Source organism: Netta rufina, assembly GCF_964035555.1.
Source record: "Netta rufina genome assembly, chromosome: 20".
NCBI lineage: Eukaryota > Metazoa > Chordata > Aves > Anseriformes > Anatidae > Netta > Netta rufina.
This window is the reverse complement of record NC_140144.1, coordinates 12,508,034-12,531,900: the sequence shown is the minus strand read 5'-3', so window position 1 is coordinate 12,531,900 and position 23,867 is coordinate 12,508,034. Positions and strand designations below refer to the sequence as shown.

General features: G+C 35.9%; 2 protein-coding genes across 7 annotated transcripts in view; one reads left to right on the top strand and one right to left on the bottom strand.

Annotated features, from left to right (window-relative positions):
• RALGPS1 (Ral GEF with PH domain and SH3 binding motif 1) overlaps positions 1-23,867 on the bottom strand; it is a 111,245-nt gene that overhangs the window by 56,052 nt on the left and 31,326 nt on the right. The window lies entirely within an intron of this gene.
• On the top strand, positions 1,006-23,249 carry ANGPTL2 (angiopoietin like 2). Of its 2 annotated transcripts, none has more exons than XM_084298961.1 (5): positions 1,006-1,363; positions 10,567-11,422; positions 20,481-20,674; positions 20,863-21,133; positions 21,628-23,249. In XM_084298961.1, the coding sequence occupies exons 2-5, from the start codon at positions 10,615-10,617 to the stop codon at positions 21,825-21,827; spliced, it is 1,473 nt and encodes a 490-aa protein (XP_084155087.1). In that variant the 5' UTR covers positions 1,006-1,363; positions 10,567-10,614; the 3' UTR covers positions 21,828-23,249. The 2 variants fall into 2 exon arrangements, with proteins under 2 accessions (XP_084155087.1, XP_084155086.1); XM_084298960.1 differs by having other exon boundaries at positions 1,006-1,458.

Below are 23,867 nucleotides of genomic sequence, written 5' to 3'. Positions count from 1 at the left end.
AATGACCAGAAATATTCTGCACATAGAAAGTTCTGTGACAGCAAATTTTTAGAGAGATTCAGGGGAATAAGACTTCATAGCAATCAAATGAGAAACATGCTTTAGACTACTAGAAGTATCAGGCAAGCATTAAACAATGCACTGGGGTTCACCCAAATTATGGATTCTCAATCTGCATTAGATTATTATACGAGTTAGTTTGAATTCAGACAATTTTGCATTCCTTTTTGTTTGAGAACATGCTGCTTCCTGATAGAAATGACCTAGGAAGTGCTAATAAATAAATAAAGTTAGTGGTACTCTCAATAAAGCAGCTTTGCTGTATTTGTCAGCATCAAAGAGGACCCGTCAGTAAAAAACTAGTAGAGGCTCCTTCAATGCCTGGATGAAAACTACTCCTTCTCCCATCAGAGAGCGCATTGTAAAAAGCCTTACGAGCAGGAAGTAGCCACCCCCCATTCCGACATTTTGGGGACGAATCCTATACAGTTACACATTCTAACATCTCATTTGACCTGAAAACGAAACCGCACTCAAACACGGTCTCTAGAATTTCTTCTTAACTCTAAAGATTAACCGTTTTACACACCAGAATAATAACTTCCATTTCAAACTGTCACTGATTATTCAAACAACGGCAACAACACAACAGTTTAGCCGGGTCTAACTTTTGCACGTTTTTAGCACTGTGAACAAGAACTCGTGACTCACGGTTAAGGAGTTTCAGTTACAGAAACAGATTTTAAAAACCGCACGCAAATACAACTAACAGCGAAACCCAGGTCTGCCCCGAGCGAGGCGCCCCACTCGGCCCGGCCCTTGCTGCAGCCGAGCTGAGGCCGAGGCCCCGCCCCGGGGCTCCGAGCAGCGACGGCCGCTGGCGGCGGGGCCTGCGCGTCTGTTACCGGCGGAGCCCCCTGAACTCGTGGGAGGAGGAAAAAAAGCCTGCCCAACCAAAACCTGTCAGCTTGCTGCACGCCTGCCTATTTCCCCCCCCACACCAGATGTAGGTCTACCACAAAGGAGCTGAAGTTCAAATAAGGCTGCTTTAGCCTTGCAAGAAATGATGGACTCACGATTTTAAAACCGGAATGCTGAGTTCTCTCTCACCAAGACAAAGTCTTACTGTACCTCAACGGTAACACCGTACAGATGCATGGCTTAGACTGAACAGCCAAGCTGAGAAAAATCTTAAAAAAAAAAAAAAAAAAAAAAAAAAAAAGAAAGAAAGAAAAAGAAAGGAAATAACTTTATAGATCATCCAGACATTTGCTTTTCTAACTTCAGTATAGTTCACAAAGCTATTCAGCTGTAGACTCCAGGCTACGTTCACTGAAGAGTTGCACTTCCGATACGCAAACCGGTAAGTGAGATGCCACAACTCGTGCGGACAAGTTGTTCTGATAACCTTTGATGAAAGCACGCTAAGGACGGAAGAAAGAAGACGAAGGAGACAGGGTAAGAATACATAGTACGAATGGGTTAAATTTAAAATATGCATATGTTTTTGTATGTTGATGGTCCAAAGACGGATTGGTTTGCATATGAGTAAGCTTTTCAAAGACATTACTGCTCCCTAATACAAACAGCAAAACTTTACACAAATTTAAAACAAATTTAGGTGTGAAAATAGTTGAGATATTTTATGATGTCACGCACTGAAGAGCCTTCTTGCCATTATTTTCTCGAATATGAAATTTATCTTATTTAATTCTGCATGTAACTTTGGGCTTCATGTTTCCTCAAACAGGCTGCAAATGCATATGAATACTGCATACCTTTCAACAAACTTTCTAGAACATACTAATTTCTAATGATAACCTTTCTAAAGGGCTACCTGTATTAAAAATGATGAAATCTCTATTCTTTCTTACACTCATGTCTGATCAAAGAGACACAATAGTTCCTGGAACTTTAGAACAGTCTACAAAATAAATTTCACTTAAGAACATAACATAGCATGTATGAGTATCTTTGTGTAGACATTAGATATTTACTTTATGATCCAGCTACTATTCTTCATGAGCAAAATGAATCACATTTATTAAAATGTGAATGTGTTTAAGGGCTCTTATGTACTAAGTGCATGTACGCGTGTACACATGCAGCATAAACATTTTTTTTGGTAGTGACTGGATTAAGTGAAAAATAAAGTGAGGCCACTGTTAAGGGAAATAATAACAATAACAATACTCTCTCAATAATTACATTCCATGTCTAGAACGGAAAAAAAAAAAAAAAGCAAAAAGAACAACCCACAAACAGTATTACTAAAACTCTTGGTAATCAAGAATGGAAATATGTACTTCTTGTAACTAAAAAGGCTGTATACTTTTGCCAAAAACTTCAAAATATTACATGGCAGCAAAGGATACATAATCCTTTGAAGTTTCCTGAAGCAGTCAGTACTATTTCAAAACAAAAGTTCTCCAGGAACTAAGATATCCTCATTCTGAAGTGTTTCATTAGTCATCCATTCCCCAGAGTGAAGAAAAAATAAATAAAATATCTTTTTCCCTTAAAGAAGTATGAGCTAGTTTTTGAATCAATATTTTAACACAAATTTAAATGGGCAAAGCTAAGTATAGAATGCATTATAATAAAAGCTTCTGAAGCAATTAATTAGTTTCTGTCAAAAGCATGGCATGGCTCACAATGGAACCAAGAACTAGTGACAAAAAATATATATATATAACTCCACCCAATGAACTTGGAATTAAACTTCCTTTTACATCACCTTTTCAAAATTGAAATTGCATGCTACTTACTATGTGTCAGCCTTTTCCTATCCTCTATTATAGTTCAAGCAAAACTTTAAAACTTGGCCTAATACACGTGGCATTCAGACCACTGTGCAGTACTTTCACTGTGAACTTCCTTTTACCAAACTGAAAAAATTTAATGTTCAGCTTTTTCACAGCAATAATTTTTACCTAAAATCAAGCTACAGGAGTTAATTCTAAAAGAAAAAAATAATACAAATTCCATCTGTATCAATGGAAGTCCCTTCCCCTTTAAATTGAGATAAAAATGAATAATTCAAATTAAATAAAAAGGCTACATGAAAAATCGATTGATTAATATAATTCCAATTAAAAGAATATTTGGGTGAGAGAATATGAACAGTGCATGGGTGCGTGCTTTGAAAAAAGTGGCAGGGAATAAGAAAGAAAGCAACTTCAGTAAAGTCATGCTTATATATCTTTTTACAATAATGTTGTAAAATCCAGGTAACGGTACTGGCTTGGTGCCTGGAACATGCTAGCTAACTGTACATCCACAAACACTGACTATCAAAGGACTCTACAGAAACAAACACTAATGCTGGGGGGGGGGTGGGGGGGGAGAAGGGAGACATCACAACAAAACAACAACAACAAAAAACACCTCTGATCTCTGTATAGTAGGAATTCACATCTTTTGACAACCTTGCACCATTTGCTTTTACAATTCCATTAAAATGTACAACTGGACTACCTACGCTAAAAATCCTTTTAGACAATATTGTTAAAGAAACAGTGATTTGTTGTTAGCTTTTCATGTTTCTTCTTTAGAATGAACAAATATCAAACTACACGTGAGTACACAATCAAATAAAATAGTTGATCTTTTCAAGCAAAAATGTTATACGATCTAACACTATGCCTTTTGTAAATATGCTTTTATTTATGTATCTAAATACTTGAGTAAGCTGAATGCATGGTACCACAGCATGCAGGGTTATGTAGGAAAAGCCAGACCATCAAATGACTGCTAGCCTCATTACATTAAGTATGACCAACATACACACACAAAAAAAAACCAACTAATTAATCCACAGAACTGAATTTTGTTAGAGTGGTTTAATGTAGCAACACAAACTCATTTGTAGGTAGGGTAACACTGCTGCTTTTTTCTACTAAGTCAAAGTAACCATACAGGGAAATGTCAGAAAATACTAGTGTTATGCAAGAAGTGAGTATCTTGTATGTTTCACATACATGTTTTTCCATCTATCTGGGTATTTCTAAAGAGCCATGAAGTATCAGTTTAAATATGTGCATTCAACTTGGGCATACGCTTAACAATTTAGTCTAGACTATAAGTGCTTTCAGTTAGAACGGGATGAGCAACATACAATGACGCAAATAAATTCTGAGTGTTAGACCTTGTCTATTCACTCTTTAATGAGATGAAAGTCACTTGATATGCCCCCTGCCCTCCTCTCTCCCCCTCAAAAGAAAGAAAACATGACGTAAAAAAACATAGACACAAAATAGAGTGAAATAATAAAATTCCAAACTGGAATTATTTTTCTAAGTATGTAATACTCTGGGTGCCTTTTAAAGGGAAAAGAATGACAATGACTGTAAATCGTTTTTGCTTTAACAATAGTTACTATCCCAAAAGATACCATAAGTTAAAAAAAAAGGAATCCTATTTTACTTTAACGGTTGATGGAGCACTCTTGCTTAAGTGTAAAAAGTCAGGTAGGAAACATCCGCCTTCACCTTCTTTATGACTATTATAACTGACGCCTGATGGACTGAAAATGCCTACTTGGCTCCTGAGTTGCAACACTAAAGAAAAAAAAACTAAAACCACAACAGTTTTTTCATGGTTTGTAAGTGAGAATTGCTACCATCATCATATAGGATCTTAATTAGTTGCTCCTCAAACCACAATGGTGAAGTGTTTCTTCTTAATTAGATTATCTTTGCAGTAAAGGTAACTATACTACACAGTACTGAATAACTTTATTTCTGAAGTCCCTATAATTCCCCTCATGTAACATCTTGGTTTAGTACAGAAAAATGTCTTCCCTGTAACGCAGTCTCCAAGCGTGGATACAGTGTCACATATCATTTACACAAAAGCTGCATTTATATACCTCAGTACGTGACATTTGCATACCTTCAGTCCTCTAGATTAATAACAGCTTACTATAGAAAAACAAGAGGAGCAGCAAGCAGCAGTTACAGAGCTTTTACCTACTGGGTTGTTTCATGAACCTTATCTGTCAAGAAAAGCCATAACAATACAATTTATATTTTGGTACAGAATCTAGACAATTATTTTCCATGCTTATCTTAGTTAAGGTCTTTCACACAAGATTTACAGAGCTGATTATTTTACTTTTGTATTTTTCCAAAATGTTCTCACAGCTCCTCTTTGCAGAACACTGTAAGCGTGGGTGTAAAAAACACAGTACAGCCACTCAGAGATAAGAGATTAGTCTCTCAATGGTTGAAAGACTCAACATTACAAACCACTTGAGTTCTACATGCAAAAGTGTTCATAACATATACTGAGGCTTTTATAAAAACCTTTATTTCCAGAGTAATACTGCAAACATCTATTTTATTAAAAAAAAAAAAAAATCCAACAAAAACCAGCCATAGCATTGAAAGGTTACTGGTTGCATTTTCAAGGAAACTCAATACTTAATTACATTATTACATGTCATACTTTCATCTGATGGAGATATGACCTCATTCTCATTTGTACACAGAAGTCCCAAGGATAGGTAAAACATTTCATAAAACCTTAAAGAAATGGTTAAATACAAATACATGCATGTCTGTTTTGTAAAAATGAGGTCCTATGAAGGATGGTACCAGAACAAATAATGGAAAAAAGTACACATGTTGGAACATCCACAATTAAATGTGCATTTTTTATACAAATAGTGTAATAAAAAAGAAAAAAGCATATTGCTGGCATTGCCACCTTCTCTTAAGGTCAGCTGATTAAAAAAACACAACTCTGAACATATGTCAAACAGTAATACTTTGCACGTATAAATATTTTTAAATTCACTATTTCAGATTCATGACAGTAATAAATTACAGACTGTGAAACAGCTATATAATTTCAGATGGTAAAATACTCCAACTCCTGTTGAAGTATCACCTGTAAGTTTCAAGATACTCATAACAATCCAAAGGTAAAACATTTTGACTAACCAAAAATCCTATATAAATATGATAGAGTACAAAACAGAAATGATTCCAAGGAAAATTAAAGAAAGATTTTATTAACTTTTTCCGTTTAAATGACAGGAAAAAGCAATCAAAAGCTGAAACATACAATATCCGTTTCAGAAAGTTTATTACCTCTTTTTCACCAGATCATGGGAACATCCTCAGTTAAGCAAACAATGAATGAGCAAACAAACCAAATTGTTATTACCTACTTTCAGTTATATACATAAATAGGCCAACATTTGATCTACAACCTGATTTATTTATTTGTTACCAAAGCACTTACTCCAGCTAGGAGTATGAAAAATGATATGGTTATAACAACAATGCTGCCAACAGTTTTCATACAGATGCAGTTGTATTGGCAAAGAAAAAAAGAAAAGAATAGAATAATATATTGTACCAAGAAGGGTAAGCATGCACAAATTTGATTTTAGCTGGGTCTGTACTAGGATGAGTTTGGCAATATAACTGTACCAACTTCCATGTAAAATGCTTATAGGAGTACACAAATATTGAACAGCAAGAATCTTAAAAATGAAATTACTTCAAACTCCCATGCTTTTTTTCTAATTAGAAGTTCTACTTCATTTGTAATTAAAATGCCATTTCTTTTTCCTAAGCATGATTTTTTCACTTCTGCTTTTGTTTGTACGCTTGTTTGTTGGCGAAATTTTGTTTGTGTGTACGAGGATAAGAGAAAGACATGGTGTATTTCCAGCAAATAAAATTTACACCAAACCTACAAGCATGTCTTTATACGATGCTGTTCCATGCAACAGCAAGGTTGTAAAGTCTACAGATACTTAAGAGGAATTTTGCATCGGTGACGAACATGGCCTCAGCAATACAGCTCCCTCCCAGAAGAGTTAGGGAGGGGGAAAGGAGGAAGAGGGAGGCTGAACCAGAGAAACAGGAAGAAACATCATCAGCAAGAAGCAGCACTAATTAAGGACAAAGAGTACAAGCAATTACTTGGCATAAGTACAACAGAAGAAAACAGAAAGCTAGTGTGCTATACATCTAATAAGTATGATCTTCCTCTCTCATGGTAAGGAATCCTGATGTCCTCAAAATTTTATGGTCTCCTAATCAAAAATGATGAGGAAGCAAATCAAAAGTATTAAAGCTTTCTTTAAAACTGCTTCTCTGGCTTCTTGCCCCAGTTCTAGCAGGCTTTTTTTTTTTTCTCCCTGAAGGAATCATCATTCAGAGTTGTGCAAACAAGCATGTTGGTTATGAAGCTCACTTGAATCCAGCTACAGAAAAAATGCAATGTATTTGATGTAGCCAATCACAATACGTAACAAATAGTCTTCATTCTGTATTTTCTTCTTCTATAAAAATGAACAAGTACAGGCAATAAAACTAAGAGATTGTTTCACAAACAGACTGCAGGAAGGAAGACACCTGAAGACAGTACATTTCTTGCTTCAAATTGTAAAGGTGCATTCTTTTATCAACATACTTTTATTTCCTATGTTTTTTCTTATAAGAAGAACACCTTAGAAAAGGTGACATGCAGACAAGTTTATAAGAGAGAAGCATTTCAGCATGGTCTAATCATGCTGATGTCATTCACTGATGGCTTACCTTCTGAATTTTGAAATAATGTTTGAACAGATATGTTAAGGTGAGGTTGATGAACTCTGTTCCAAGGTTTCTTATACAATTCTTTAACAAAAAAAAAAAAAAGGAGAAAAACAAACTGTTATAAGTTCTTCTGTATTTCTTCAGCCTGGAAAAGAATGTGCACCCCAAATCCTATGCTTGAATAAGGACATGAGATGCTGTAAACAGACAAAAGTGAACTCAGAGAAAAAAATTAGTTTCCTTTCAGTGGGTCAAAATAGTTACATTTTTTTGAGGGGAAGAAAGGTATTTCAATTCAAACACTGAAATAAAACCCATTTCACACCTACTGTGTCAGAGACATTTGCAAGAACAGTCCATCTATACTGTAATACAAGGCCTGGAAACTCCCATGATTTCTAAATGTGACTTGCTATGCAAATCTTGATTATGCAAGTTACTGCTGTCTGGGGTGAATTTATGTTCCCCATTTTCCAGGGTTCCAAATAACATTCCTTTAGTCAGAGAAACCATATAAAATCCCAAACATTTATCTGTCGAGTTTTCAAAATTCTTGACAAGTTCTGTAAAGTACTCTTCTGTTTGCAAAATGAAAAAGCTTATTCCAAACTGCATAAGAAACTGAGGCAAAAATACATTTCCAAAAACTTTGAGAATGATCATATTTAATGAATGGTCAAATGCTTACGTTTGTTTGAACCATTTACAAAAGCATTTACAGAAATTTATTTGGTTTATTTCAAAACAGAAAAATGTGAATGACTAATAACCATGACTAATAACCATATCTCTTCTCAGTATAAATAATTAAAGCCTGCATATCCATCATTATTTTGGAACAAAGAAAAATTACTTAAAAGTCAGTAGCTGCCTAGATCCATAAAAAAAATCACATTGGATGGGACCTCACCACCTTCTCACAAAGTAAAACTAACTTCAACATTAGATCACGTCACTCAGTGTCTTGCCTAAATCAAAACCTTATATATTTCCAGGAATGGAAATTCCACCATCTCTTTGTGTGACTGCTTGTGATTTAGCTCAGCGCCACACAGCTGTTCATTTACGCATCCTGCTTCCCACAGCGGGATGGGGGAGAGAATGAGAAAAAGGGGGAGGGGAAAGGGCGTAAAAAAGAAAAGGGTGGGGAGGGCAGAAAAACCCACAACCTCGTGCATTGAGATAATGACAGTTTAAGAGGATAGAAAAGGAAGAGGAAAAAAAAAGATGACAAAAGAATATACAGAACAAGTGGTGCCCAATACAACTGCTTATCACTTGACAACCAATGCCCCTGAGCAGTGGCCTCCCTCCCACCTAACTCCCCCTGAGTTTTATCATTCTGCATGATACCATAGAGTATGGGACAGCCCTTTGGCCAGTTTGGATGAGCTGTCCTGGCCGTGTTACCTCCCAGCTCCTTGTGCACCCCCGACCTTCTTGCTGGCAAGGCAGTATGAGAAGCTGAAAAGTCCTTTCTGCTCTGTGTAAGCACTGCTCTGTAACAGCTAAAACACTGGTGTGCTACCAGCATTATTCTCATCCTAAACCCAAAATGCACACCATACTAGCTACTAGGAAGAAAACTATCTCTGCTGAAACCAGGACACTGCTTCAGTCCTTGGCTGCTGTCATTGTGGAACTCTTTTCTGAAATCCAAAATAAATTTTTCCTGAGGCAATTTGGATCCATTGACCCTTGTACTTTCACTGTGCCCTTCTGAAAAGAATCCATCTTCTCTACTAACACCCATTAAGCAGTTTAAAACAGCAGGAGTATGTCTCTTACCTCCTCTCCTAGGCTAAACAAACCTAACTTGCTCTGATGCTCTTCATACATCATCTCTGCTAGCCCCTGTCTATCCATGTTGGTGGTGCTCAGCTGGACTCATTTGAGTTTCTCATAGCTGTTACTATCACAGGTCATGTCATTTATAAAATTACATTGTACTAAAGATGACCAAGAAGTAAGGTGACAGTTGTTTAAACACTGAATGGTTATTCCATGTGAAAAGTTTTATAAGCAAAGAAAAAAAATGTTGATAACACCACCTTGGTTTTAAAAAGTATCAAGCAGGCTTTATACACTGAAGAAGCTCTATATTGGATTTTTTTTTTTTTTTTAATTATGAAAACTAGGATAGATGTACACATGCATGTTAAAATTAACCAACAAATCTATTAGAAATACGTGACATCAAGGTTGTATTTATGCAACTGATACAAGAATGTTCCCTGACAAGGGCATTCATGGCAGTATTGCCAATGCTAAGTTCATGTTTCCTAGAGAACTCTTGCCTATAAGCTCGTCGTATTATTTTGTTTGTTTTTGAAGATATTAATTTTTAAGGATTATATTTGTACCTATACAAAATGCAAATATATGTTTAAATAAAATCATAAATTTTGGAAACTTGTGGCACTTGCCTGGTAGAAAGGGCTCTTCAAATACGGGTATTTATTACATGGTTTCTTGGGATTCTTGACACGCTTTAGATAATCTGGCAACTACTAACTACAGTTTTGACCACGGTATAGCACAGTTATTCCCGATGATGCCCTCTTTAGCTGACATGAGCTCATATGGGACAAGAAAATTATCTCTTTTATTCACAGACAAGCTAATTTAAATGGCCATAGGTTGCACCTAGGGAAATTTAGATTAGACATCAGGAAAAACTCTCTCTCAAAGAGTGGTCAGGCACTGGAACAGCCTGCCCAGGGAGGTGGTGGAGTCACTGTCCCTTGCAGTGTTCAAGAAGCGCCTGGACAAGGTACTATGAGATATGATTTAGTAGCTTAGTGGGTAATATTGGTGATAGGATGACGGTTGGACCAGATGATCTTGTAAGTCCTTTCCAACCTTGTGTTTCTATGATTCTGTGATTCTAAATACTATGTAATATTCTATCGTCAGTTTTAGAACAGATTATCTTTTATTTATTTATTTATTAAAAAAGCTTGCACAGATTTCCAATATGTTACTTACTGTTAAATTTATTTTAAAACAGATTTTACGAAGTTCTTTGCAAAGAATATTTAACCATAAATAGAGGATCATGATGACAAGAAGATTCATCTGTTTAATGCTTATAGCTGTTGTGGGAACTGCTGCAAGCAAAACACAGGAATTTGAAGGCAATGATGAAGAAAAAGAACAAGAATTCATTTACATGAACAGATATAAACGTTCCAGTGACACACAGGACAAATGCACTTACACCTTTATTGTACCTCAGCAGAGAGTAACAGGTGCCATTTGTGTTAATTCTAAAGAACCTGAGGTTCTACTTGAAAACCGGGTAAATAAACAGGAATTGCAGTTACTTAACAATGAACTTCTTAAACAAAAGAGACAAATAGAAACTCTCCAGCAATTGGTGGAGGTAGATGGTGGGATTGTTAATGAGGTCAAGCTCTTAAGAAAAGAGAGCAGAAATATGAACTCTCGTGTCACACAACTCTATATGCAGTTACTACATGAAATTATCCGGAAACGGGACAATGCCTTAGAACTTTCCCAACTTGAGAATAAGATTTTGAACCAAACTGCAGACATGTTGCAGCTTGCAAACAAATACAAAGACTTAGAGTACAAGTACCAACATTTGATGTCAATTGCAAATAATCAGTCAATAATAATTGCCCAACTAGAAGAACACTGTCAGAGAATGCCATCCATAAAGCCTCTTCCACAAACTCCACAGCCACCAAACAAAGCGTACCACCCTCCTACTTACAATCGCCTGATTAACCAGATATCTACTAATGAGATTCAGAGCGATCAGAATCTGAAGGTTCTGCCACCTACCTTACCAACCATGCCTGCAGTAACTAGTATTCCAACTTCAACTGACAAACCATCTGGTAAGTAATATTATTGATATGTCTACACTAATAATAAGTACTAGGAAACATCGTAATATAAGAAAATGCAAATAATTTATCCAGCAAAATAAATGATTTTTAACTGATTGAGATTCTTAGATCTGACACAATCTGCGTATATTGAGCTGACTGAACCAACTGTACAAACGGCAAAAGCCCTTTGGGAGATCATAAAGCCAAAATGTAGTAGCATGACTGGACTGGACTTCAGTGGAGCACTGGACTTGTGGCTGCTAGTAGATACAAAAGTACTTTAACACTGTTTGCCACAAAGTCCTACTCCTCTTCCTTAGAGTATAAAAAAGTTCACTACAATCATTTGGAACTTCTTCAGTCATTGTTTTACTACCGTATTATCAATTAAGGTTATAGAAAGGTTATACTACAGTAGTCGATCTTAAGCCCATCTCTGAAAAACAGTTATACTGCTTCCAGATTTGTTATTGGTACAAATTATTAAACATGATCTAAAAATACATGCTAATGTATGACAGGATACCTCAAAAACTGACATTGTATGAAAAGGTAAATATAACTGCTGACTATCTAGAATATTTAAACTACTGTTTATTTTAGCACCTGATCACCTGATTTTTTGGACAGAGTTCTATCTACATGATAGATTAGGCTTCAAATTTCAGCTTGTTAAAGCCTGACTTTCCTTACATTATGGGAATATTACTAGTTTGATTCATTTCCAAAGCTTTTATTAGGAGATAGAAAATGGAAAATACGAGTAGCTGGGTGAGATGTTGGAATAGTTTGAGAGATTGCACTGAATTTGGAGTGTTAAACATTATTTTTAGACTTTTGTCCAAATTCAAGTCACGTTTGATATTCGAATTCTTGTGAATAGTTGCCATTGGATCTATATATGGTATTCTATTGGAGTTAATAAGTTAATCAAAATCAATGGAGACACTCCCAGTGAAGCAAATGGGACTTTTGGACGAACCACTCATGAAATGAATTTATATTCTAACACAATCTTTACCTTTATACCTTATTGTGCCTTCTCCTTAAGAACAGGAAATGGTAATAAGCTACTTTGTATCAAACACTGATTTTATGGTTGTTTCAGTTCTTGTTATTGAGTCTTTGCAGAATTTAGAACTATCTCAAACTTTACCTCCAGCTAAAAAACCTTCTTAGGCCAGGAATGAATAAAACTGACAACAGCAGAATTTGAAAACAATATTTTACCTGTTCTTAATGCAGATAGCCTCACAGTCCCTGAACCTTTGGCTCTTAATTCTTTCTTAAAATAGGAAGAGGTTATGTTCACTCTTGCTCTCAAGGTTTTAGGTCCTTAACTTCTAGTCACAGCTGTTTTGAGATTCTGTGATTTTACAGACATATTTTTATCATGTTGGTTATGGAGTCAGTTTGCTTTACATGAATAGCAAATAAAAAGGAGAATAGTTAAAGTCCTGGATATTATATTTTTATTATTGTTTTTAATATAAAGAAATTTCAGTAGCCTTGTCAAGGCCAGGGAAAAAAGGTAATCAGGCTAAGATTAATTAGTCAAAGAATGCTACAGTAATCCCCAACAGCCTTCCATACAAGACTCCCCACATCAACAATCTGAATCAAGTCTTATAGCATGTTCGGAGGAGGAGGTCAACATAATTTTAATATACCCGTTGTAGAACAAACAAAAAAAAAGCTAAAAAAAATGCATTTTGAATACCTAACAGATTTAAACACATTAGTCCCATGGATTTTTCCTGTGTTACTTTACCAAGACAAATCAGTTTATACCAAATGTTTGAGACGAAGGAGCTGCAGAAAATTCTTAGTAAGTGACAGTCAATGATTTAAATATCACTTACTTGTGCCCAAGATTGAACTGCTATAATTCATGACATCTGAAGGGGTTTGACACTTTGTGTAAACATTTATGAAGCTATTGTAAGTTTTTAAATCTAGCAGGTGATAATTTCTGTGCTTGTATAAATCCAGAACGGAATACATCTGTGTTGTACTTACAAAGGGCACTTGCACTCTAAGACAGGAGGAAAGGGAAGCAAGTGGTACAATAATATGGAACATTATATAGCTGTTATTACTCTCTTAAGAGTTCTGCCATAAGCCAGAATGCAAGCATTGGAAATCAGAGTTCAATTAATCTAGATGATTGGTAAATCACAGGTAAAGAATCCACTTGCACCTATGGTTCCACATATTTCAAGAACATAGTTCATGTTTTATGTGTCCTGAATTGGGAATACAAGAGAAGTTTTTGTTTGTTTGTTTGTTTGTTTTTTAGCATTGGAGCAACATGCACTTGCTTCAGAAAAAAAAGGCATACCACAGACTAAGGCATGAAGTAAGGCATGTGAGATGCACATAGCATATACTTCAAGACTATTTGCAACTTACTTCAAATAACCTATCAAACTCTTTAGATTTATCAAATATAGTAATTGCCGTTAAATAAATAAATAAAATAAAAATAAAATAAAAACACAAATACACAACTTATTTCTCCGTGGAAATTTTCCCAATGAAAGAAACTTGAGGAGGTGTTTCAGTCCACAGAAAATCTCTACCTGACTTTCCTACAAAGTAGTCAGTTTACAACACTGCCAAAGATGAACTGGCCATAGCTTGCACTGTGCCATGCAAAACCTATTGTTGTTTAACTCCGATAGGCAGCTAGTTACCACTCAACTGCTCTCACTCCCCCTCATCAGCAGGGCTAGGTGAAGAACATGAGATGGAGGAAAGAAAAGCTTGGGTTTGATATAGGTGCTGTTTAATGAAACAAAAGCAAAGGCCACACAGAACCAAAAGGAGAAACAATTATTCTCTTCTTCCCACCAGCAAACAATGTTCAGCCACAGCCTGGGGAAGCAGGGCCTCAATACACATAGCAGTTGTTTGAGAAGACAGACATTTCCATAACAAGAGCCTCCCTTTCTCCTGCTTCCTCAGCTTTTATTGCTAAGTGTGACATCATATAGCATTGAATATCCCTTTGGACAGTTTAGGTCAGTTGCCCTGGTGATGGCCCCTCCCCACCTCTTGCCCACACTCAGTCTACTGGATTTTGGAGTGTGTGTGTGGTGTGATACCAAGTCAGTTCCAGCAACATGTGGAGAGCACAGCACTGTGTGGGCTGCCATGGGTGAAGTTAAATTGATCGCAGCCAGACCCAGTACAGAACCACAGAACATTAGAATCATGAATCATGGTATTTTCACTATGTAAAAAAAAAAAAAAAAAAAAAAAAAGGAGAAAAACACATCTATTATAATTTATTTGAATTGATACAGTAGAGGATATATCAGGAGAGTACTGCCCTTGTGACTGGTACTTTTAATATATTTATCAATGATATGGACAACTGGATCAATTGCACATTTGGCAAGTTTGCAGATGACACTAAGCTGAGTGGTGCAGTTGATACAACAGAAGGAAGGGATGCCATCCAAAGGGACCCGAACAAGCTAGAAAAGTGGGCCCACATTAACCTAAATGAAGTTCAACAAGTCTAAGTGCAAGGTGCTGCACCTGAGTGGGGCCAACCCCTGACATGAGGACAGACTGGGAGAACTCATTGAGAGCAGCCCTGCAGAGAAGGACTTGAGGGTTCTGGTGGCCAAAAAGCTTGACATAAGCCAGCAGCGCGCACTTGCAGGCCAGGCGGCCAACTGCATCCTGGGCTGCATCAACAGAGGGATGGCCAGCAGGTTAAGGGAGGGGATTGTCCCCCCTCTACTCTGCCCTTCTATGGCCCCACTTGGAGTACTGCATCCAGGTCTGGGGCCTGCAGCATGGGAAGGATGTGGAGCTGTTAGAGCGAGTCCAGAGGAGGGCCACAAAGTTGAGCAGAGGGCTGGAGCACCTCTCCTATGAAAAAAGGCTGAGAGAGCTGGGGCTGTTCAGCTGAAAGAAGAAAAGGCTCCGGAGCGACCTTACTGCAGCTTTTCAATTCTTTAAGGGGGCTTATGAAAAAGTTGGAGAGCAACTTTTTGCTCAGGCAATGACAGGACAAGGGGGAATGCTTTGAAACTGAAAGAGGGGAGATTTAGATCAGAGGTTAGGAGGAAATTCTTCACTTGGAGGCTGGTGAGGTACTGGAACAGGTTGCCCAGAGAATCTGCAGACGTCCCATGCCAGAGGTTTCCATGAGCAAGTTGGACAAGGCCCTGGGCAACCTGATCTAGTGGGCGGCATCCCTGTCTATAGCAGGTTGTTGGAACTAGATGATCTTAAAAGGTTCCTTCCAACCCAAGCCATTCTATGATTCTATGATAGGATAGTCACTTTAATGATTAGGAAAAGAGGGAACGGCCTCAAGTTGTACCAGGGGAGGTTTAGGTTGAAAAGAAACATGTTCTAATTTCCAGAAAGAGTAGTCAGACATTGGAACAGGCTGGCAGGGAGGTGTCACTGCCCCTGGGGGTATTTAAGGAAAAGCTGGACATGGTGTTTAGGGAGGTGGTCTAGTGGGTGATACTGGTGATAGGGGTCTGGTTGGATCAGATGATCTCGAAGGTCTTTTCCAACCTTAATGATTCTATGATTCTATTATCTGTCGACTTAGCCCAGTATTTTGTGGTAAGGTGTTCTGTGGCTGGTGAGAGTTGCTATGTAATTCTCTTTCATGTAACATTCTCATTGATTTCCTCATTATTTTCCAAAATTTTATTATTTGCTTTTCTGGATCTATTATCTACAAATTTAACAGAAGTCCATCTTTTGAGTCAGTGACAGAAATATGAAGGGAGAAGTACAGAAGATTATTAAAATAAAATCTGGCTGAAATGAATCTGAAGATGATATTTGGCTCTTCCCACAAAGCAGAAAGTTTTCATTTCTGACAGATGCATCTCCAATCCATTCTTGTATAACCTTAATGATGGAGACTTACAACCTTGCTACATGGTATATTTCCAATCCCAGCTGAGTTTACTGCCAGATTAGACAATTCATCAGGGAAAAACAAATTCCCTTGCTGTATCTTAAGTCTACAACTATTCATCCTATGGACAGCAGACGTAGAAAAGCATCTATTTCTTTTTAATATATGGAAGAACAGTATTATATTTTTTCTAATTTTCTGTAAGTGGAATATCTATCCTTCAAACATTCTTATCAGACTTTACCTGACCTGTTAAAATCTGTTGAAAACTCATTCACTGGCCCACATTCTGCTTGTGCTTTTAAGTACCCAAACTAGTTTTACTATCACATAGAAGAACAGAAGAGTTACTTCATATGCATAGTACCTTTGTTGTTCTATCTTCATATAGCATTTTCCTTTTTTGCAAAGTGAAATGTTACTGACTCACAATCAACTTGCAGTACTATAGAACCCCATGATCCTCGCCTGAGGCAGTACTGCTTTTCTAGCCATCTTTCATTTTGGTCTCCAGAGGTCCATTCCCAATTTGATTTGACATGTGCTATTTTTTTTCCCTTATCTAGGACATATGCTATTTTCCCCTTGTCTATGTAACTTATCAGAAAAAGAAATTTCATGTTTGTTCTGTACAAATCCACACAAACATTTCTCTCATTTTTTAGTTTACAACAGTTTGATTTGTTCGAGGAAATGCCCTACTACTGAAGTTAAGCTACTCAGTCTTTCATTTCCAGGATATCCTTCTCTACTCCCTTCCTCTCTCACCTTTTCAGTAGGCAAGGAACATAAAATACCTCTTCCTCATCATCCAGGATGTTCTCTGTTCTCCAAACATATCTGAAAGCCTCTCCCCACAATTAGAATCATAGAACATCCTGAATTGGAAAGGACCGATAAGGATCATCAAGTCCAACTGCTGCCCTGGCAGCCTTGCAGCCAGCCCTCACCACCCTCTCTTACGCCCTGCGGGGCTCTACCGACGTCTAGAATGAATTAAGGAAAAAAAAGGAAAAAAATACAACTGTGGACAACAACCCACAAAACAAACAACCTGCCTACCACCACAACTGTCCAGCCACTGAAAGAAAATCCATGTACATTGTATCCAATCCTTTCTATACCATGCCTAAAGTTCTAAAATTTGCCAAAGCTCCTAATTGTACTAACCATCTAACCACACCTGACCTATTCAAAAATAAAAATTGAAGCAAAATAGAAGAACAGTATTACATAGCATCTTATTTTAATCTGTTGACAGATAGTCTTCATCATAAAATAGTAAGTCAATGTTTTCTGTTATCTTGGTCTTAGTACTGTTGTAGTCTTTAATTATTTAAGAACAAAAGCAACAAACGGTCATTCCTAGTACTTTGACCTAGCAACTATTTTGTCTGAGCTTTCTTCAGATTTTTAAAGCTACTGGAAAGTTCATGATCTAGCCAGGTCAATTTCTTACTATTTTTCCTAGCCTTATACAGTAGCAAAATCTACTGTAGTGTTCTCAAGAGACACTCTTTAATGAACTTCTAAACTCTTTTGTTGGACTAATTTTTCTAAAGGATTTTCTCGCTCTCTGAATTTGCTTAAGTCTGTTATATTTGAGCTCATTTTCTTTGTTTTGCTTTCTTTTCTTTCTTAAGAATTGCAGATTCCATTATTTCACACTCAAAAGATTGCCCACAGTGCTTTCTATTTCAGATTTTCTGCCAGTTCATCCCTACTTGCTAGGTTCAAATTTAATATGGCTTGCACTCTATTTTGTCTGTTTCTCCATTTCATGCATTTATCAAAAAGCTGTTACCAACAAATTCCAAAACCTTGTTATATTATCTGATACATTCTATTCCCAACAGATAAAGAGATAGGTAGAAGTAGGTAATTCAAAATAGTTAGCAAGAAGCTTACATTACCATACAATAAAAATCTACAGACAACGTGGCATTTATTTTCGAGGCTAGAACTGACAAGTGGAACATAAGATCTGAGAATTCCTATAGACAGCTATGTACTGTAATGTTTTTGTTAATCATTCTCATAATAAATCTGCTAATATTCATTATTTTGGTTTAACTGAATTGCTTTCATTACTACGATAAGTTAAAAATAAGGTAGAAAGGTTAATTAGAAGGAAAAGCAAGTGCAAGTATTTGGTAAAAACATACAGAATATGCAGAAAATACTTATAAAATAACAAATGCAATGAAGTTAGAGGACATAAGTGTAATTTTGCATGTGGAATGTCAGTATGCATAGACGCAAACTATACAGTACAGATAGAAGAATAAAGAGATGGATAGTTGGATAGTGGCACATACTACATTTCTTCTCATTTTAGTTGTGATTATATCACAACTTGGAAAAAAGAAAAGCATGCTGAAGATGTTCTTCCATCAAGATGCATGAAATGAGGGTCCAAATACTGTAGATATCTCAGTTTAATAAGTGACAAAACTATTTATCAAAGTATTGTGATTTCCAATTGTAGAGTATTTTAAGTATTCCAGTCTCTTTTAGATAACAATCATTTGAACACACATTCATGTCACATGTTCTTAAAAATATAGGGAAAAAAATTTAAGATCCTGTAAAAGAAGCCACTGGAAGAGATGGGCCACAAGAAGCCCCCGGAAAAAAAAAAGTATGTAAGTAATTATACAGCTACAGAATTCAAAAATACTACTACAGTTGCTCTTTTTAATATGGGCCACTACATACACGTTGTGATAAAATAAACAAGAGCAATTTAAATTACCATCATTCATTACCTCTACCTCTTTCCACCACTCACAATAAAACCATCCAACTGTGTCACAGAATACTCTACCTACACCTGCACTTCCAGAAATCTGAACAGTTAGGCACAACAGAATTAGAAAATGTGCTTAGCAGCAGCACCCTAATTGCATTCTGTGAATATGACTGAGGAAACAAGAACACAGCAATACCACACACCAAAGAAATGGATTGCCTCCTCTTGCACTGATGTTTTATTAGCCACTTAAAAAGACAAAAACAAACCAACAAACAAAAAACAACCAACCAAACAACAAACCAACAAACCAGCTCCCCAAACAGCAAAATTTTTCCTATGAAACATTTATTACTACTTCATTTACTAAATATAAGGCTAGCTCTACTACTTCCATTGTTGGACACTGGATTATTAAAAAAGGGTAAAGGAACTGAATTAATTTAAAAGAGGTTACTCTTAATAGCAATACATGCTTCAGTATGACTGTTGACAGAAGATCTGACAAGCCTTCCTCCTTCAGCATGGAAAACAAGGGTCTCTAACCCTGAGGATTCTTTGTTGACTGCTTGTCAGATATGAGCATAGTAGCAAAGCATCTAGAAGTTTCTAAGTGCAGTTATCATCATGGATTAATGAATTGTTCATATCTAAATTTCTCATATTTGTTAACATGGAATCTGTCTCCCCACAGGAATAAAATAATGAACGAAAAACACTTTCAAAACGACTATGCTCTATAAAGAGTCTACTAAATTCAGGGAAACAAAAAATCCATTCTCCTGAAAATGGGAAAGAGCACTATCTTAACTTCCATGAATGCAAAGTATTTTAAAGTATTTTAAATCATCTCATTTATCTAAAAATCTCTCATTGTATAAGTGCACATTCCATGTTATGAATCTGATTTTTTATTTTGTTTAGTGTATTATCATTTATTAGAGTGACAGCAGTAACCTACATTCATGTTTTATGTTGCTGATTCCACTGTTTATTTTCATTACATTTTTGGCGATCTAAAAAGCTCAAAATCTCCAAGACAGAAATAAAGTCAAACTTATTTTCCTTTAGAAAACAGAATGATAATAATATATATCTACAGAGTAATTCCTATTTAGTTTCTTTGAAAATATGACCAATGTTATTAGACTTCAGTTGCCTTAAACAAAAATCTACCCATATCATTATTTCATTGTGAAGTGTTCCAGAAAAAAAAAGTTACAGCGAAGTAATCTGTTTGCAAACACTGAGTAGACACTAAAGCTTCAATAAGAGAAAAAAGAAATGCACTGTTCAGCTGAAGCAAACATACTGTGAAAAGTGTGAAAACATGCTACCCATTCAAACACTGCTCTGCATTAAAGTTATACTCAGTTGCATTTTGACTGCAGAGTCCTTCTGTTTTGACACAGGGCCCTGGAGAGATTGCCTACAAGCATTAGAAGATGGCCATGATACAAGCTCTATCTATCTTGTAAAACCAGAAAACACAAACCGACTTATGCAGGTTTGGTGTGATCAACGGCATGACCCTGGTGGCTGGACAGTCATTCAGAGAAGACTGGATGGGTCTGTCAACTTTTTCAGGAACTGGGAGACATACAAGGTTAGGACAAGTGAGCAGTTTGTTTTCTACCCTCTAAAAATTATTGGTAAAGTTAATTTAAAAGATGATTTTAGAGTTTTGACAATAGATTTCTTAAAAAGGAACTTGTTTTTCACTTAAGAATACACTCAGATTTACCATTAAAACATATGCACAGTATTAATGCCCTTCTCTTGCTTCCTTTGCAGCAAGGATTTGGTAATATAGATGGAGAATACTGGCTTGGTTTAGAAAATATTTATTGGCTAACAAATCAAGGCAACTACAAACTGCTCATAACAATGGAAGACTGGTCAGGTCGCAAAGTATTTGCTGAGTATGCTAGTTTCAGACTAGAGCCAGAAAGTGAGTATTACAAGTTGAGATTGGGACGCTACAACGGAAATGCAGGAGATTCTTTCACTTGGCACAATGGTAAACAGTTCACCACACTGGACCGGGACCACGATGTATACACAGGTACAAAAGGCCCCCTTTTGGTTTCCTTGACTTCGTTGGTTTTTTTTTTTTTGCTTGTTTGTTTTGTTTTCTTAAATAAAAGGAAAAAATACAGCTGTAGACAAAAAAATAAAAATAGAATTGTATTTTAGAGAGTTGTCAATTAGTAACTTATAAAATACAAACTGATGTGTGAACCCTTATATGAACTAACTGAATTAAAAATTCTCACTCTCACTGAAATATTTATTAGTTACATTAAACGCAGCTCTGTAACATATATTATTAAGGTTATTTGAGACAATAATGCAACCAGATTTTCCATCAAAGCATAGTAGCATTAAATGAGTCCATTTGTAGAACTTAAGACTTGGTTCTTAAAGAAGCAGCACCTTGCACTGCACAGTACCTACAAATTAAATACACAGTTAAAAGTATATTTTGTGCTAGGCTTGTTTGCTTGCTTTAAGATTTTTAATTTTTTCCTAAGACTGAATCATAGCTTTCTTTTACAGGTAATTGTGCTCATTACCAAAAGGGAGGATGGTGGTACAACGCATGTGCTCATTCAAATCTCAATGGAGTTTGGTATCGTGGAGGACATTACCGCAGTCGGTATCAGGATGGTGTTTACTGGGCTGAATTCCGGGGGGGATCATATTCACTAAAGAAAGTTGTTATGATGATAAGACCTAATCCCAACACATTCCACTGAAATAATTTTTCTCTCTCTCTTTTTTTTTTTTCCCCCTTTCTTGATCTAAAAAAGGATGTATAACTATACTGTTAGCACCTGGAATTATTTCAGAAATGAGGAATGTAAGATACTGTAAATTTATTGCTAAGATGTGAGGGCTTGTATATTTTATTTTCAAAGAATCATTCCAGGGAAAGAAAAGCTGAAGTAAAAAACAACAACAACAACACTGAAACAACGTAACATTCAGAACGCCTCTCTGTACTAGAAGTAGTTATATTAAGCCATTTACAACTGACAATTGAAATGGATTGTAGATACATTTTCTGTTTTTTATTCCCTGTAAATTAAGTTTGGATGATAAAAATACTGCCACAACATTTAAATATTTTTGGATGTTATATTATATATAAATATTCTCAAATACAGGAAATATTACAAACTGTACAGCAAGAGTTCTATTATTATTATAAGCAATCACTAGACACAGGAAATCATCCTTTGAACTAGGTAGCTGGTATATTAGTATGGTTATTTTAATTTAATCTTTGTTAACTGACATGAATAAAATTAATACTATATAACTTGAGTTTGTGAACAGATGCGCAAACCATTACTGTCATAATAAATTCAGTCTTTCCTATTTACTTTGAGCATTTTAGTAATCAGTTCCTACAAGTTAGAATTGGCATTTGATTAAAACGTTTTAGATGGAAAACTTTAATGATTTTTCTAATCAGAATGAACTAGCTACCTGCACAGGGAAATAAACCCAGATTTACTATGGATACTGTATAGCCAACGTGTCATACTATACTATATTTTGTACCAGACTTCAGTCATTACCTGCTGTGTAGGCTCTCTAGTCAGAAATGGCTGGATATAAATTAAAGGGACTATCCAATTTTGCAGGCAAATGATGGATACCACTATATAAGCTATTAAATATTCTTAGCCAATAGGCAAAAATTATATGAAGAAGCTACCTATAGCCAAGAACAGTTATTATTTGCCATATTTCACAATTATATTATTGTCAAATTATTATAACATTTTACTCATCTATAATTAGAGTTTAGTCACAACTATGACATACTGACTGGCATAATTCTAATATTCTTCCATGGTAGGTTTCTAGAACAGACTGTTATTAACACACCTTTCAAAATGGAAATTACCATGAAAAATGTAAGTTAAAGAATGCATGTAAGAAGGAGGGAAAGCAAAAACCCCTGGAATTTCAATATATTTCTCAGTAAGCCTGCAAGACACTTAATGTGTTTGGACATCTGTTTGCACACTTTTTCCCTTATTACCTCATGAATTCTTTACAAAGGTATGATGTGCATTAAACTGGTGTGTGAAGCAGCATGTGTTGTATATAACAAAGTAGGGTTTTTAATATATTAGATCACCCCTGTAATATTGTACTCTTTTAATAAAGCAACAAACGTTATTTTGAAATATTCAGATTTCATCCTGTTTTAGTTCAGGTTACTTACAGAAAAGCATAATCAATTTCACAGAGTATCTGACACATTCAAACCAACTGGGGATGGGAAGAGGAGGTAAGGAAAGGAGCAGAATAATGAATGAAAAACAGTATGTCTGGTTGTACCTAATAAGTTAGATCCTGTCATGTATTAAAAAAGCCTATTGTCATCATAATGAAATACTTTCCACAAATGTTGTAGGCAATCTTTTAAAGACACAGGATTACAGAAACTAAACACATTGGAAAAAGTTGTGTATGTTATTATATAGACACTATTCATGAAATTCAAGCTTTGCTTGGCTCAATGTGGACCATCACAGTAAGACAACAATAAGGATCATATCATTATTTCATAATTTATCTAAGACTTGATCAGATAAGCCACCAGTAGAAAAATACACAACATTTAACATGCTTTTTTTTTTTTTTTTTTTTAAGATAAAAGCTGGCACATCAAAAATAATTATACATAAGGAATTTACAGATTTAGTGAAGCAAGTTATTTGCAAGTATACTGTCTGAATCACAGATTTGCAAAATTTCACAATGCACTTTTTTTTCTT

What these genes read in the sequence shown, in the direction of transcription:
- ANGPTL2 (XM_084298961.1), top strand. Translation starts at nt 10,615, where the DNA reads ATGATGACAAGAAGATTCATCTGTTTAATGCTTATAGCTGTTGTGGGA. An exon ending in TTCAACTGACAAACCATCTG is followed by an intron (nt 11,423 to 20,480) that starts GTAAGTAATATT and finishes GTTTTGACACAG; the next exon opens with GGCCCTGGAGAGATTGCCTA. An exon ending in GGAACTGGGAGACATACAAG is followed by an intron (nt 20,675 to 20,862) that starts GTTAGGACAAGT and finishes CTTCCTTTGCAG; the next exon opens with CAAGGATTTGGTAATATAGA.